At 52.7% G+C, this 16,840-nt stretch overlaps 2 protein-coding genes across 2 annotated transcripts; one reads left to right on the top strand and one right to left on the bottom strand.

Moving 5' to 3' along the window:
• The first annotated feature begins 1,820 nt into the window (after positions 1 to 1,820).
• LOC103978625 (uncharacterized) lies at positions 1,821 to 9,587 on the top strand. Its single transcript, XM_065107205.1, has 3 exons — positions 1,821 to 2,871; positions 7,407 to 7,848; positions 7,949 to 9,587. The coding sequence occupies exons 1-3, from the start codon at positions 1,821 to 1,823 to the stop codon at positions 9,585 to 9,587; spliced, it is 3,132 nt and encodes a 1,043-aa protein (XP_064963277.1).
• A 6,145-nt stretch (positions 9,588 to 15,732) lies between these two features.
• LOC135612738 (chaperone protein dnaJ 11, chloroplastic-like) lies at positions 15,733 to 16,580 on the bottom strand. Its single transcript, XM_065109359.1, has one exon. It carries the CDS (start codon positions 16,522 to 16,524, stop codon positions 16,009 to 16,011), a length of 516 nt encoding a protein of 171 aa, XP_064965431.1. The 5' UTR covers positions 16,525 to 16,580; the 3' UTR covers positions 15,733 to 16,008.
• Between the last annotated feature and the right edge of the window lie 260 nt (positions 16,581 to 16,840).

Below are 16,840 nucleotides of genomic sequence, written 5' to 3'. Positions count from 1 at the left end.
AGTTTCTGTCTTGTTACCGTAGTTTTTCTCCTAATTTTTCACAATCACCGCACCTCTTTATTAGATCTAGAGTTGGATTAAAAGAGAGGTGAGCTATGAACGGTTAAAGCCCACTATGAACTGAACTCGTGGGCTGTCAGCCCAACAAACAACACCCTATCTTCTAAGTAGGAGATAATTTTGTGCTTTAGGGCACCGTTAACATACCATCTATATTATCTCTGATTGATTTAGAAGGCCGAAATGAAATGACCAGTAAGATCTCTTTTTGTTTCCATTATTTATATGGCTTCGTCTTATTTGGAGAGTTGTAAAGTCATATTATAATCAACTGGAAACAGGTAATGATGGCTGTTTTAAGATGCAAGAGGATGACGGAGAAGCTTATATCGTCCTTCGATCCGCCGGTGGAAACTGCGAGAAAGCTAAGCTTTTAGCGATCAAAATAGAGATAGAACAGTCTATTAAACTGGGAGTATCAATTTGATGTTCGGCTGCTGGTTAATATTATAAATAAGGAGGAGAAACCTCCCTTTAGGCTTTTGAATTGTTTCCAGAATATTCTAAACCTAATTCGAATGATTTATTGATTGTAAATTGGACGATTTCCCTAAAAACATACTCATATTTTGAGTATTTTCCCTAAAAACATACCGAGCTTCCGATCCGACCCATGTGCAGGACCGGAGACGAGGCGCCTCACATTGGGCGCGCAGGCGAAGGGCACCCATGAGACGTTTGGGCGATTCACCGACATTCAGACCCGAACCAAGCCGCATCGGCCCCGAGGCCACGGCTTAAAGGTGTTTACACTAATATTTTGGCACTAGAAGGAGGGCCTGAAAGATATCGAGGCATCACCAGACCAACTCAACCGGACACGTAGCTGAGGGGTCTCACCCGGTCGCGACTGCGGAAGAACCTCCCCCGCAGGGGGGTCTTCGCAACGAACATCCCATCACGACTTCGGAGCGTTACTGGCGGATATTTAACGACCCAGGTCTATCGCCGCCCAACGCCCCCTCTGCCAAGCCTTCGCCCGTTTCGACCCAAGCCTTCCTCGACCTCACTCATCAAGTCCATACTCTGACCGGTACGGTGCAGTCCATCATTCCGCTCGTCGCTCCAACGTTGCACCCGTCGGCCGCCCGACCAGTTCGGCAACGGGAAACGTCCATTCAAGTTCATGTCTGGCCCTCTGAGCTTCCCGCTTCCCCTCGGTCCCGTCGTCTCCGCCAGGAGATCAAGTAATGGAGGACCATGAGGGCCACGCAGGACCCGAGGCCCTCTCCTCGGCCTCGACAGACTCCTTGCGAGCCCAACTGCTCCTCGTCTGTCAGCGGCTCGACGAGATGCAGAAGGAGATCCGCAGGTCAAAAGGAGAGCATGGAGAAGATGCACATCAGGGATCCCCATTCGTCCCCGAAATTCGGGATCAGTCGGTCCCGCAGAACTTTCGCCTCCCCTCTTTGGATGCATACGATGGCTCCACCGACCCAACTGACCATGTAGCGGCCTTCCGCACTCAAATGGCCCTATATGGAACCTCTGACGCTCTGATGTGCAGGGCGTTCCCCACAACCCTAAGAGGACATGCCCGCATATGGTACAACGGCTTGAGGACCGGAACGATTACCTCGTTTGACTAGCTCGCCAGAAGCTTCGAGCTCAACTTCCTGGCTAGCGCACGACCGAAACCATCCGTTGCCCTGCTTCTTGGGCTACACCAGAGGGAGGACCTCTCACACTTCGTAAACCGCTTCGTGACACAGATCCGGGGGTTAGCTGACGCTCATCCCTCTCTCTTGATGCAGGCGTTCATGGCAGGATTACGTCCTTCCCGGTTCTTCTGGTCCCTCGTGGAGAGACCCCCCACCACGGTTCCTGAGATGCTTCAGCGGGCAAACCAATTCGTCGCGGTTGAGGCTTGGATGGTCGAAAAGGGGGAATGGCCCCCGAGGGTCAGGCTCGAACCGGCTCGCGGGCAACAGCCCGCCGCGACTAGGCGCAGGCCGAGCCGATTCTTCCCGCCTGCTCTAGCGCCTCCTCTGCCCCCTCTGGGCACGTCCCGGACGGAGATATTTCTCCAGATAAGGGAGAAAGGGTTACTCAAGGCCCCGGTCCCGATGAGGAACCCGCAAGAGCTTGCCGACCAGTCCAAACATTGTCGCTTTCACAGGAAAAGCGGACACGACACCGAAGATTGTCGCCAATTGAAACGGCAGATCGAAGAACTTGTCCGCGGAGGCCACCTCAACCGCTACATCCGACGGAGCAAGGAACCCTCGCCCCGCCCGGAGGGTCCTGTGGAGCTCCACATCGATGTCATCACCGGAGGACCGGCGGCCGGGGGAACCAGTATGTCTGGGAGGAAAGCCTACGCCCGTTCCGCCGTAAGCGATGCCCCCCAACGCGGCCCCGACCCCGAGGTCGCATTCCCGCCCGAAGACTCCAAGCAGCCAGAACACGACAATGCACTGGTGATAATGGCTCGGATCGCCAACGCCCAGGTAAGGAGAGTCATGGTCGATACAGGGAGTTCGGCCGACGTGCTCTATCTGGATGCCTTTCGGAAGTTGGGGCTCGCCAAAGAATCCCTGAAGCCTATCTGCTCGGCGCTCATAGGGTTCACTGGTGACTCAATCTCACCGTTAGGGACCGTCACTTTGCCCATGACTTTGGGAGCACCGTCCAAAACGAAGACGGTGATGACCACCTTCCTGGTAGTAGACCTCCCTACTGCTTACAACGCCATCCTTGGCCGTCCCACCCTCAACAAAATAAAAGCCGTAGTCTCCACCTATCATCAGACTGTCACGGACAAACTTCTAAACAAGGTGTTTGATGTAATGCTTATATCTGTCCGTGTCTGTTGGCATGTTCATGCCTTGTACAGCATGTAAAGGGGCGGTCGAAGGCTTAATAGTCCCATTTTAGTTGGGTTGGTGGCCTCTTTAGGCTTGTAAATAAAGGTTGTGTCATGTGGACACGTGCGAGAACTTTTCGGTCTGTAATGGACAATTTTACCCTTTGTTGTGCCACTGTTCAAAGCTTGTAAAGTCTGTTTGTAATTTGCATTGTCTATGAAGTGTTTTTCGGACATGTTTGCTTGTGGATCCCGATTGAGGCGTTCTCTTTAACCCGTTCTCTCTTTTGTTGGTCCTAAGGGACAATGGGAGGCTTCGGGGAGGCTGACCTTTGGGACGGACGCGCGAGGGTGCCGCACGACTTAGGCAAAACCAGCTAAGTCCGTGTCATATGATATCAGAGCGGGACAAGCACTCATAGAAACACTTGACATGCAAACGTGGGGGACCTAGCGGGGCTGCGTTGAGGGCAGTCAGCACACGCGCGACCGTTTGAGGGAAAACGGGCATGGAGATGTAGGGAAAAGAGTCGCTCAGAGGAGCGGGCATCTGATCTTGGCATTCAGAGGAATGGCCAACCCTTCGCGCAAGAGGCACCACTAGAACAGGCAAGCTTGGAAGAATTTGGAGCGCACAAAGGTTGGGATGGCTGAGTTTGAGCTACGGCTCAACGTTGACAACTATACTTGATGGTGCTCTAGGCAAGCGAGGCGCTTGGCAAGAATGAGACCATGCAAGGTGGAATGAGTTGCTCAACGACCAAAAGAGTTATGCAAAGCTCACAGAGGTGAGGGGAATTGCTAACTCGAAGAATTTGGTACTCATGTATGGGCTTGTATGCGGACGACGGAATGTTCGTGGCCATCCCAAGGCGACCGAAACTCGACGCCATGGAGCATTGAAACTTTCTCTTCGGCATGTGAAGGATACGTCCGTCGGAGGCTAAAGTGTGCAACGAGTTCAGCATGTTGCTAGGCCTTGAGGGGTGCAGCGGGGGCTGTATTGACATGGAGTCGCAATCTAGCAAGTGCGTTTGCAGGAGGCAGAACAGTGCACAGTTTGTTCAGCAGATCGGAGTAGTCCAAGGGGATGGTGGTCTCCGAAATGAAGAGAGATGTTGCTCCAACGGGATAGTTATCCAGGAGGGATAAGTCCCGGCTCTCTAGAGGGAGAATCATGTGAGACGGACCTCACATGTTGAGGAGGAGTACCTCAACAAACAACAACTCCACGAAGCTCGATGGACTGAGCAAGCGGCGAGGAGTTGTCGCATGATCTCGCTCGAGAGAATGCATTGGTGGATGCATTGCGAGATCAAGTGGGGGAGCGACCTAAAGCAACTTAAATGAAGGCACACTTGGAGTCGATGTGGAGATCGGACTCAAGGGAGGGCTGACCCGTGGAATGGTGGGTGCGAGGGCCACCATCGACTCAATGCAAAAACGAGGAGCGGAGCAACTTGGGTGTAACTTGGCGAAGTACCCAAGCCGCATGAAGGGAGCCAGCAGAGAAGTTGGAACATGGAGCAGAGGCACAGTGCTTTCCTTAGACAGAGGTCAAGGACATGAACTCTTGCAGAGGCAAGAGTAGGATCATGTTGTTCCATGGTTCCTTCATTTTGACGGAGCGGACTCATCTTGCATGGTGCCAAAGACGAAGGGAGCTTCTGGGCACATGCACCTTATCTCGGAGGAGCATTTGATGAAGGAACTAAGGTGACTCAATTTGCGGAGGCGAAGTTGGGTTCAAAAGGCCTTAGCACGGGGCAAGAGGACGTAGAGGCGGGTACTCTTGAAGAATATGCCACAGTGTTGCCATTCGAGTTGCTATGAAGGAAGCGGTGCGCAGCGGAGATTGTGCTGGTAGGGGCAGAGGCCCAGGATCTAGACAATGGTGCACAAATTACAGTGAAGTCGGTGGACTTCGGGAGCTACTAGGCGATGGACTGTCCTAGAGTGGTGCTTCATCTAGGTGTGACCCAAGAGTGGGTGGATGAAGGTCGATTGCCAAAGGAGCGAACAAAATCGAAGGTGGAGGAGACCCTGCGATGTATTGGCAGAGGCCACACATGGAGGGTTCACAATTCGAGTTTATTCCACAAGGATCAGAATGCAATGGAGATGTCACCAGGAGGCGACATGGTGCAGCGGATCGTGGTGGAACAGTTCGTGGCAATGCAATACACACGACTGTGTCCCGGGAGGGACTGGATCATATGGATGTATGATCTGGAGCTACTAGAAGCTCCACTTCGGTGAACAACACGACAGCAAGAAGGGCTGTAGATTTAAGGAGTGAAGGCCATGGTACCGCAGAGGCGGGTCTTCCGGGCGTGCATCGAATTTTGCATTGGATGGAAACCTTGGTCATCAGCATATGGGGACTGGGTTCCACCAAGGGAAAAGTTCGAATGCAAGTACCAATGAGTTCCATGGGAGGAACTTGATCATGCAGAGGTATGATCGAAGCAGCTGGAGAGTTGGACTGCTCCAGAGCTCATATTCGCTTAAGGGAGCCCGGCAAGTCAGAGGACAAGGCCGAGTAAGCAAACGTTGCTACCAAGGAAGCTAAGGAGAACAGAATCGGTGCAAACCCTACAACATGATGGCAGAGGCCATGCATGGTAGTTGCAGTTTGTCTTTCCATCGACCAAACGGACTGCTTGGAGAACACAGAGGTGTTGAAGTAGGAGGTCGAAAGGGGCGAGGAAGCGACGACGAGTCCAGCGGGACTTAGCTACCCAAAATCAAGCATCAGTTAGAATGGAGGTGGACTCAGAGGAGTGCCACAGAGACATATCTACTAATCGTGAAGAAAAGGGATACAGATGCGAGGAGACGGATAGTATGACCATGGGCATGGCAGCGCCATGGTACCGCAGAGGCGGGACTTCCGTGAAAGTCATTGATCCCTTGCTCTCATGGAGGGAGAGCGCTTGGTCGTGAAAGGGGCCGAGGAGGTGGAGAATGCAGAGGCAATCTTCAAGTACCGAGACAAGGCTGAAGGGCAAAGGCCGAAGAACTTCGTAAGACCGGTGTCAACAAGTTTCTCATCAAGATAGCCGTAAGTGAAGGACTTCGGGTCATGCAAGAGTGCATGACCAAGGAACGAAGCAAGCAGTATGCGGTGCTGTACCTTTGCTACTCAGTGGAGTAGGCGGCAGGGTTGATGGAGAAGACGGTACAATCCCAGAGGCGACCTCATCTATCAGAGAATTACTCCAAGTTGGGGTGAAAACTTCCCGCATTCCAGAAGTTCGATGGCATTGAGAAGGTGAATCACAGTAGCTAACTCAACGCAAGGAGTGCAAACACTTCAAGTGCTTCAGAAGTGTGAGCAAAGAGCAGGCGAATACCAGTAACCAGCTCGATGCATGAAGTACAACCTCGAGGAGGCGGGCGAAGTCAAGTAACCTTTGCCTTCTCAACTCTTAAGAGGATGGGCGAAACCGAGTACCCCAATTCTCTTATCTATCCAGCAGAGGAGCTCTGCACAAGTTCAAAGACCCTTCGAAGATAATGGAAGACAATAGTTGTCAAATCCTCACCAACGGTGATCAGTGCTACTGAGAGTAGATTGTCCGCTTCATTTCCCAACGAAATGCCAATCGAAAGCGGAAGTGATGCGAACATACTTGGATGCGACAACTAACTGAAAGAAGAGTCAATGAGCAGATTTTGTGGAGGAAGGACCCGAAACTTCAGAAGTTTGCGAGGCGATGCTCGTTAAAGCTCCAACAAGCATCCACCCAGTTCAAGTAGCATGTGGAAATTTTGAGAAACTGGCGCAGTAAGAATGGTCTTTTCCTTCATTTGGTGGATCCGCAGGAATCAACGAGGATCAACACAACTCAGCCAACCCCACACCAGAGTCAGAGTCATTGGTGAGTTGAAGCAGCATGGCGGATCAAAGTTCGACTACTCAAAAACAGCAGCGGAGAGCAGTTGGGAGCCAGGAGGCGCATTGCAGCTGGAGCAGAAGATTGAAGACTCAGCAAAGGCGAAGAGTTGCAGTGTTCACAAAGGCTTCGACGAGGACGTCGAAGGGATAAGTGGGGGAGAATGTCACGGACAAACTTCTAAACAAGGTGTTTGATGTAATGCTTATATCTGTCCGTGTCTGTTGGCATGTTCATGCCTTGTACAGCATGTAAAGGGGCGGCCGAAGGCTTAATAGTCCCATTTTAGTTGGGTTGGTGGCCTCTTTAGGCTTGTAAATAAAGGTTGTGTCATGTGGACACGTGCGAGAGCTTTTCGGTCTGTAATGGACCATTTTACCCTTTGTTATGCCACTGTTCAGAGCTTGTAAAGTCTGTTTGTAATTTGCAGTCTATGAAGTGTTTTTCGGACATGTTTGCTTGTGGATCCCGATTGAGGCGTTCTCTTTAACCCGTTCTCTCTTTTGTTGGTCCTAAGGGACAATGGGAGGCTTCGGGGAGGCTGACCTTTGCGGACGGACGCGCGAGGGTGCCGCACGACTTAGGCAAAACCAGCTAAGTCCGTGTCAAGACGGTGAAGTTTCCTACTTACGCCGGAACAGGGGAAGTTTGGGGAAGCCCCCGAGAATCCAGACGGTGCTACCTGGCGGCGGTTTCGATGCGCAAAAGGGTCAACGTCAACCAGACCTTGGAGGACCCGAGGGAAAGAAAGCGGCCGACGCCACACCCGGAGCCAACGGCGCCCACTTGTGACATCCCGTTGATGAAGGAACGTCCAGATCGGACAGTCCAGGTGGGATCAGAACTCCCTGAGCGGGAGCGGGCACGACTCGTCGGTTTCCTACAGGAGAATGCTGACGTATTCGCCTGGTCACCATCCGACATAACGGGCGTCGACCCGAAGACTGCTCAGCATCACTTGAATATAGCCCCTGACGCACGACTAGTAAAACAAAAGCCACGACGCCAATCCCCTGATAGACAACTCGCCGTCCGCGAGGAGGTGGAACGACTCTTAGCGGCTGGCTTCATCGAAGAAGTCAAGTACCCGCGGTGGCTGTCTAATGTTGTGCTAGTAAAGAAACCTAATGGGAGCTGGAGGATGTGCGTTGACTATACCAGCCTCAACCGTGCATGTCCAAAGGATTGCTATCCCACGGATCGATCAGCTGGTCGACGCGACTGCCGGGCACGCCCGTCTGTCATTCATGGACGCTTTCTCCGGCTACAACCAGATCAGAATGGCGCTTGAGGACCAAGAGCATACGACTTTCATCATTGATCTAGGGGTGTATTTCTACAAGGTTATGCCGTTCGGCCTCAAAAACGCAGGCGCCACTTATCAGAGGACCGTCAACAAAATGTTCGCCACGCAAATCGGGCGAAACGTCGAGGTCTATGTCGACGACATGATTGTGAAAAGTCGCGCGGCGGCAGACCACCTAACCGACTTGGCCGAGACATTCTCCACACTTCGGAGGCATGGCCTACGGCTAAATCCTGCGAAGTGCGTTTTTGGCGTAGGGTCGGGGCGGTTCCTCGGATTCATCGTGCATGAAAGAGGAATTGACGTGAATCCAGAAAAGGTTCGGGCAGTCATCACCATGCGGGCCCCCCAGACGATCAAGGACCTGCAGCAACTAAACGGGAGGCTAGATGCCCTATCCCGGTTTTTATCCCGATCTGGCGATCGCTGCCTTCCCTTCTTCCGGGCGCTGAAGAACCCAAAGGACTTCCGGTGGACGGCGCAGTGTGAAGAGGCTTTCGAGCAGCTCAAGCGGCACCTAGCCCACCTCCCCCGCCTGGCCTCGGTTGTGCACGGGGAAAGGCTCAGCATCTACCTAGCCGCCTCCCTACACGCGGTCAGCTCCGTCCTAACCAAAGAGGCCTCAGGGGAACAACTACCAGTCTATTACATCAGCCATGTCCTGAGCGGACTCGAGGAGCGGTATCCACCGATCGAGAAACTCGCTTTGGCACTCGTACTGGCGTCCCGAAAACTGCACCCCTACTTCCAGGCCCACCCGATCGAGGTAGTCACTGATCAGCCACTCCGACAGATTCTATCTAAGTTTGATGTCGCAGGTCGGCTCCTCAAATGGTCGGTGGAACTCGGAGAATTCGATATACATTACGCACCGAGAACTGCCATCAAAGCCCAGTCTGTGGCGGACTTCATTTCGGAATTGGCCCAAGATGTAAACAGAAGTCCCGAGCGGTCAGACGGAGCGTGGGACCTGCACGTGGATGGCTCGGCGACCTCAAGCAGCGCGGGCGCGGGATTAGTACTTTCAACCCCCGACGGACGCTCGTTCGAACGCTCCCTCCGATTCGGGTTCCGGGCAACCAACAATGAAGCCGAGTACGAGGCGCTCCTGGCAGGACTCAAGCTGGCACTAGAAATGCAAGTGGACGTCGTCCGTGTTTTCACCGACTCGCAGCTCGTCGTCGAGCAACTCAGCGGCGGATACGAAGCCAGGGAAGCAACCATGGTGAAGTACCTAGCGGAGGTAAAGAGCCTAGCCTCCAAATTCTCCCGCTTTACGATATCCAGGGTGCCGAGGAGCCAAAATGAACGAGCCGACGAGTTGGCGAAGCTAGCCTCAGGACCAGACTACGGAGACCACTCCGAGGTTAAGGAGCTCTCGTCCCGCGCCATCTCGGTCTCAACCATAACTCCCGCCGAGGCGCGCCCCACATGGGTGGGGGAGATGCTACTTTTCAAACGCAACGGGGTTCTTCCCGAGGACGAGATCGCAGCAAGACGCCTCCGCCGAACGTAGGCTTGGTATTCCGAGGCGAATGGATTGCTCTACAAGCGATCCTTCTCTCAACCTCTGCTGTGATGCCTCGAGCCTTAGGAAGCGCAGGCGGTCCTGGCCGAGGTCCATGAAGGGATCTGCGGGGAGCACATCGCCGGTCGGACTTTGACCTACAAAATCCTGCGTCAAGGGTATTACTAGCCCACCATGTCCCGAGACGCGAGGTCTTACGTGCAGCGGTGCGGCCCATGCCAGAGGCACGCCCGAATGCCCCAACAGCCGACGGTCCCTTTGTCCCCCATCGATTGTGCATGGCCATTTGCGCAGTGGGGATTGGACCTCCTCGGCCCTTTCCCGCCGGCCTCCGGCCAACGGTGACACATCGTCGTGGGCGTTGACTACTTCACCAAGTGGGTAGAAGCCGAGCCATTGGCCACGATCACGGAGCGGCAAGTGGAGAAATTCGTCTGGAAAAACATCGTGACTCGGTTCGGCCTACCCAAAGCCATCATCACCGATAATGGAGCTTAGTTTACCAGTGCTCGATTCCGAGAGTTCTGCGCGAACTACGGAATTCAGCTAAAGTTTAGCTCTGTCGCCCACCCCCAGACGAACGGGTTGGCCGAGGTAACTAATCGATCTATTCTCGATGGACTCAGGAGACGAGTGTCAGCGGCCCGATCGGCTTGGGTGGAGGAGCTTCCCAGTATCCTGTGGTCCCTGCGAACCACCCCCAAGATCGCAACCGGAGAGTCCCCTTACAGCCTCTCGTTCGGGACTGAGGCCGTCTTACCCCCCGAGATAGCTCTGCCTACCCCAAGGACAGCGAACTACGACGAAAGGGTGTCGACCGAGGGATGGCGTGCAGACCTCGATCTACTCGAGGAACGGCGTGCTGACGCGCACCTAAAAGACCTCTCCTACAAAAGGACCGTCGCTAGAATCTACAACCGAAGGGTACGGCCCCGACCCATTAAACTAGGCGACCTGGTCCTATGGAAGGTCGAGGTTAGCGACCCAACCCATGCGCGTGGTAAGTTAGCTCCCAATTGGGAGGGCCCCTATCGGGTGATCGAAGTTGTTAGGGTCGGTACATACCGACGCGCGACGATGTCGGGCCGCCCTCTACCAAGGACTTGGAACACACAAAATCTCAAAAAGTTCTTTCCGTGAACGGGGACTGGGCAAAAGTCAGAATCATATTGAGACGTCAAGAGACACAAACAACAAGCTGGGAAGAAAGCTGCATTTATTCAGAAAGCATATTACATCAGCAATCGACACCCAAGCAAAAAAACAGAGAAAAAAGTACAGAAAGATTCATTCCCTAGGAGCGTCGGGGCTGTCATCAAAAGGGACCTCGTCCGGCATGTCGACGCTCATATCCTCGGGAAAGGAGTCGAAGGGCTCTTCCACGACCTCCAGGTCCGGGTGGCGCCCCTTGAAACGGGCAAGGGCAATCCGATACCCGTATTCATACGAGACCCGCCTAGTCCGAACAAGGCCAAGTTGAAAGCCCGAGGAACCTTTGTAGTCCTCGATCAATTTCTTGTCCTTTCCCGGCCTTTGGCAGATCTCAGCGTCAAGAGCCTCGGAAGCCCCCCGCGCCTCGACGCGCGCTTCTTCCAGACGGCGGATCAGCTCCAGTGAATCCGCCCTCGCCGAGCGAGCCTCGGCCACGGACGCTTTCAGATGCGTCTAAAGTTCCATAGCTCGTGCCTCGGATGTCTGGAGCTCAGTTCGAAGGCGAGTTGCCTCCGCATCCGAATCCGCGGCTCGCTGCTCAACCGCTGCGACCGCCTCAGGCCCCCCCCCCCGGCGCGGACCTCGTCCACCTGCTTCCGGAGCTCGGCGTTGCGGCCACTCAAGGCGGCGATGACTCGCCCCGCGTCGCGGATGCGGTCCATCAGCACCGCGGCGTAATGATTACCCTGCAGACGAACAAGTCAGGACAAAAAACTATCCGGGCACGGGCAAACAAAAGGGGGGAATAATACTTACTCATAGCAGCGACTTAGCAGATTTGCCGAGGAGAACCTCGGAGGGCAGAGTATACAAATCTCGAGCTATGTCGGGATGAAGCCCTCCGCGGACAAACTCGGCTGCGGAATCCCCCTCGGCCCACACCCGGCTGCCACGGGTGAGGCCTTGCCAGCGGGCCACCAACGGGTCGGAGGCCTCGCCCCGCGGGAGACCGCCCACCACCCGCATCTGGTAAGGCTCGTCCTCCCCCCCGGGCGGCAGTCGGCAAAGATCGCGGACGGAAGGCCCTCGAGAAGCCTCCCCTACCGCCTCCCTACTGGTGCCAGCTTTGCCACTCCCGAGGCTCCCCCCGGCATGGCCCGCCGGCTCAATGACGGCCCCCGCCGGTTGGACCGCGGCCTCTCCAGAGACTTCGCTCATGGAAGCCCTCGCCTTCTTCCGAGGACGACTGGCCTCGACGTCCACCGGAGCCTCCCTCGAACCGGTTCTCGCCACGGGCGGTGAACGGGACGATGCGGCTGACGGGGTCTTCCCCCCGCGTAGGGCTTCAAGCAGCACCATCTCTGTATAGAAGCACCGACATTTGTCAGCTGACTAGATAATCCCCAAAAGAAACCCCACAACTACCCCTTAGGGCATACCTCGAGGCACCGGGCTAAGACCCACCTCGACCAACCACCCATCTGACATACTCCGGATGGCCCTCGAGGCTGGAAGGATTTCTTTAAGCCTCCGGAGCTCTCGGCGCTCCACGACGTCCAAGGCCGGGACAGTATTGTCTATCGTGCACGCCGCCCACCGGACCCCAAACCCCTAGTCCTCTGCGTGGCTGACAAAAAAGAAGCGCCCCTTCCACCCCTTATTACTGGAGGGGCCCCCGCTAACTCGAAAGCCCGCTCGAGCGGACAGATAGTAGCCCCCCGACCCCTTGGAAAGACGAAAGCAAGAAAGGAAGAGGGACCGGGTCGGGGCGATATTGGCATAGTGGCACTCCCCTATGAACGCCACAATATAGCGCCAAGAGTTAGGCGCCATCTGAGACGGTGAGATGCGCCACCATGAAATGCAAGAGGTTATGAGGAGGTGCAGGGGGAGGCATAGCCCGACCTCGAAAGCATCAATGGTAAGGGCAAAACCCCTTGGAATGGGATCGTACGCCCGCTGGCCGGGCTCAGGAGCAAGGAGAACAAATTCCTTCGGGATGCCATAGAGACCCCGAAGGCGATTGAGCAACGACTCACTCACAGTCGAGTCGAGGTCGTGTGGCCACATCAGGGCCTCAAGGGCCCGAGCCGCCTTTTCGTCAGGAGACGAGTCAGGATTCGACGAAATCACCCCCTTTCTGATTCTAGCCAAAGAAGAAGACGAAGAGGAAGAGGAAGAAGACACCATCCTTACTGACCTTCAGTGAAAGGAGAAGGACGATCGATGTAAACGAAACGGAAGAGCCCAAAGCAGCAGAGTAACAACAGATGGGGAGACCCTCAGGGGGTTAACCGCGCATTACTTATAGTCAGGATCCCGCCGAGAGCAGCGACCCTTCCCCTCCCGAGGCGTGTTGCATCGGAATGACCAAAACATCATTCCACCATAAATGCGGCTTGACAGGACAGCCAACGAGCACGCTACGCGTGGCAAAAGACAGGCAGGGAGCGCCGATCTTCTGGAAAACTGGCGATTCGCGAAAAGGACCCGTCCCCTGGACTCCCAAGGAGACCAAAAGCTACCTGGCCACTCGTGCCCCCCCCTCGTGAGGGGTCCAATCCACACCTGCGCAGCTCGCCCGCCTGTGTCGTACACCTGCGCGGCCTGCCCGCCTGCGTTGTGCTCCTCGGCCGCGTGTTGCCCGAGGCCACACCTGCGCGGCCTGCCCGCCTGCGTCGTGCACCATGACACCATGCCGCCGGACTTATTTTTTAAATCAATTTTTAACTATTATAATATTTTTAAATAATATTTATACTGTTCGATTGATATACTAAAAATAAATTATAAATATTAATTAAAAAAATACTATAAATGATATTATATGGTACCTCGATGATGTTCCTGGCGAGCTGCCACGGGCCTTCGCCGCCAAGGCATTCACGTTGGTCTCAGTGCTCGGGGCCTCCATGTTCCTGCAGCAAGTTACAGAACCTTCAGCTTAGCCTACACTTCATGGCCATGATCCAGATGCACAGAAGCTCATCGCCACTTCCTTCCCGATCACCCTCAAGCAAAAGAACCCACCCCTCTCAGCTGAGAACCGAAGCAAAGCGTGGCCCCTCTTCGTCTTCCTCGTGTCCCTAACACCAAAGTCCACCATGTGCTGAGATTGAAAGGGCCAAGTCTCCAAATCAATCCTCTTTCACCCTGTCACAGTCACTACTCTTCTTTGTTTCTCTTTGCTTGATAGGGAGGAAATGACTTCTTCCAAGCACACTCCGGGTGCTTCCTTGTCAATCCTTCCTGCTTCAGGAAAATGGAGTCCCTCCACACTCTTTTTCCAGACCTTTAGTGGATATGCTTCCTGGCTCCAAATACCGACGTCTAGATTTTGGAAGACTTGGTCGAGGATTAAATAATGATATATAGTCACTGGAGTCAGAAGACCTGATACATCAATAATCTTGACATGTTCCAAGTAAATCTGAGTTAGATTCTTACTGCAGCTGATAAGAATGTCAGGCAGTGATGCTATCAATCGGACTACTGCTGCAATTTTTCAGTTTAGAACAATATACTTGCAACTGCAATTGAAGTAATGATATGTAGTTCTGTAGCAAACTAAAATCATTGAAGTGGCAATCTCAGCAAACAATTGTTAACTTTTAGCATAGAGGTTGAACCCTCCTAATAACAGGGAACTGTATGACCAGTTAGCTTGATTTCTATGAGGCAATTCATATGATTTAGTTAAACATGATCAGAGTCAGGGAAATTTTCAGAAATTTAGAACTGAATTAGATCTTGTTGCATGCACACATGGCAGCCAAAATGAAAGCTATTATTATGCAAGATTTAAAATTATGGACCAAATTATTGTAGAGTTCACTTGTCCCTTTCATGTCCATTAAAAGCATACACCACACAATTCTGACCCAACATCAACAATTATCAACTGCTGTCCAGTTATTAACCATTTCCATATAAGAATTCTATTTCATTAAGGATAAGGATTTAGCTAGCATCTAAAGTCTTAACATATTGCATCAACTTTATCACACATCATTAAATCTCATTCTAATAAGAGAGGGGGTTCAAAGGCTGCAATACAAGATAAATTAATTCAGGAAGGCACTACCCCAGATGCAGTTTTGTTTTGCCTTTCTTCTTGTGTAACAAATGCAGCTTGGTTGACAAATGAATTAATTATCTACAACAAAACCAAAGACTGTTTCCTAGATCATCAGAATATGATGTTGTATTTCTTTAAGCAAAAAATGCTACTTGTATGTTGGATAAAGTCCATGGTTATAATGGAAAACCTGTTGCAGAATTGGAGGTCAAAGAGATGCCACACCTAAAGAACCAATAAGGTGGGATAAACCTCAACTTGCATCCATTTATTCCAAGGAACTTGTGGCTCCTCTTCGCTCACCATTAGTAGCTTAGTCTTATCTTTGACGATCCAATACTGAAAATTGTAGAGAGAGCTGAATCTGAAATCAGAAAAAGGAACATAAGCCTATAAATCTTGTAACAAAAGAATTCAGGTGAAATGAAACTGTTTTGCCTTAGCATCCCACTGGCACTCAATCATCTATATGTAACATGTCATAGTTCCTACTCCAGAAGAAAGGCTCTCTCATGTCCTGTTCTTTTGCATGCCCACTAATAAACACACTGATCTTTTCAGTTCATTGATTTTGCCAAAAATCTATCTCCTTATCAACTGAAGCTGTCTTTGTTTCTAACTAATCAAATGATGCGTATTCAAACACTAATTGCAAAACCTTGCTTGGATAAAGAATGTTTTCTAAGGTGAAGATAGCATGCCTCTTGCAAGCTCCAAGCAGACGTAGCACTCCTTTAGATGGACACTAAACATTTAAAGAGACAAGCTTTGCTAACTCTCACCAGAATTTCTTGGGTATGTCAGTCAAAGAATATAACTTTACAGAGATGGAGAACAGCTCAGCAAATCCAAGGTGCAAAGTCACAAGCTGACAATCATATGCCACCAACAACAAAAGAGATCGAGATCTCTAATTTTCCTCTTCGCTTTTACTATCACTAAGTATTGATATCAAAGAGATGAGGAGGTAGCAAAATCTGAACTTTTTACAAGCAGCAGCAGATCAGGAACAAGCAAATCAGTAGGTGCAGCCATGGAAGCTTGGATGGTACCTCAAGCTCCATTTACAAGCTGAAAGTGAGGATTTTAGCTCAAATATCGGATCTGGCCTCCGGATTCTGTGGGACGATCTCCTTATTCGGGATCACACCGATCGCCGGGAGCTTGGGGCCTTGACTTCTACCAGCACTGGTCGGTCTCCCAGGTCCGGCGGCCGTATCGGGGAAACGACGTGGACCGGGCGTAGGTCCGCGCCTCTGGCCAGCGATGGCGCACGAGCATCGCCGCCGCCGCCAGCTCGCGGTCGTAGTTGGCGCGCTTGCCGGGGTCGGACAGGGTGGCGTAGGCTGCATGGACCCGCATGAACTTTTCAGCGGACGCGCCCTTGCGTCCGGTAGCGATGACGTCCGGGTGGCACGCGAGCGCCAGCTGCCGGTACGCGGCCTTGATCTCCTGGCCACTGGCCCCGGGGGAGACGCCAAGGACGTCGTAGAGAGAGGAGGGGTTGGCGACGGCAGCGGGAACGGGAGCGTGGGCGGCGCGCGGGCACTCGGCCGCGGCGGCGTAGGCGGCGGATACCCTAGGGGAGCGGAGGGAGGAGGGGGACCGGGGGGAGAGGGAGGCGGCGACGGTGTTGGGAGGCGGGGCGAGGCGGAGTCCGAGAAATTGGGAAGAGGAGAGGGAGGACGGGGACATGATGAGGAGCGGAACTGATTAGGTTAGTCTAAGACAAGCGGAGGCGACTGCGATGCGATCGGAGCGAAAGAAGGTGGAAGCCGCACATTTATAGGAAGGGGAAAGGGAGACGGTATGCTACACCGCCGGTATACGTTATCCTGGATTTGGATAATGCGTGTGTGGGTTGGCTGAGTCAGCAGCAAAGGAGGTAGTAGGATCAATGTTTGATCGTTTCCAACAAAGTTGGAAGATAATTAATGCTATATATATATATATATATATATATATAGTAAATTTCTCAAAACACCCTAAATTATTATTATTATTATTATTT

The sequence above is a fragment of the Musa acuminata genome, chromosome BXJ2-5 (genome assembly GCF_036884655.1).
Source record: "Musa acuminata AAA Group cultivar baxijiao chromosome BXJ2-5, Cavendish_Baxijiao_AAA, whole genome shotgun sequence".
NCBI classification, from domain to species: Eukaryota; Viridiplantae; Streptophyta; class Magnoliopsida; order Zingiberales; family Musaceae; genus Musa; species Musa acuminata.
This window is presented reverse-complemented; position numbering and strand designations above follow the sequence as displayed.

Excerpts from the sequence above, each read along its gene's own strand:
- LOC103978625 (XM_065107205.1), top strand. The coding sequence starts at position 1,821 with ATGGCAGGATTACGTCCTTCCCGGTTCTTCTGGTCCCTCGTGGAGAGA. Across the intron at positions 2,872-7,406 it reads GCTTATATCTGTCCGTGTCT|GGGAAGTTTGGGGAAGCCCC; the intron begins GTTGGCATGTTC and ends ACGCCGGAACAG. Across the intron at positions 7,849-7,948 it reads GGCTTCATCGAAGAAGTCAA|GATTGCTATCCCACGGATCG; the intron begins GTACCCGCGGTG and ends GCATGTCCAAAG.
- LOC135612738 (XM_065109359.1), bottom strand. The coding sequence starts at position 16,524 with ATGTCCCCGTCCTCCCTCTCCTCTTCCCAATTTCTCGGACTCCGCCTC.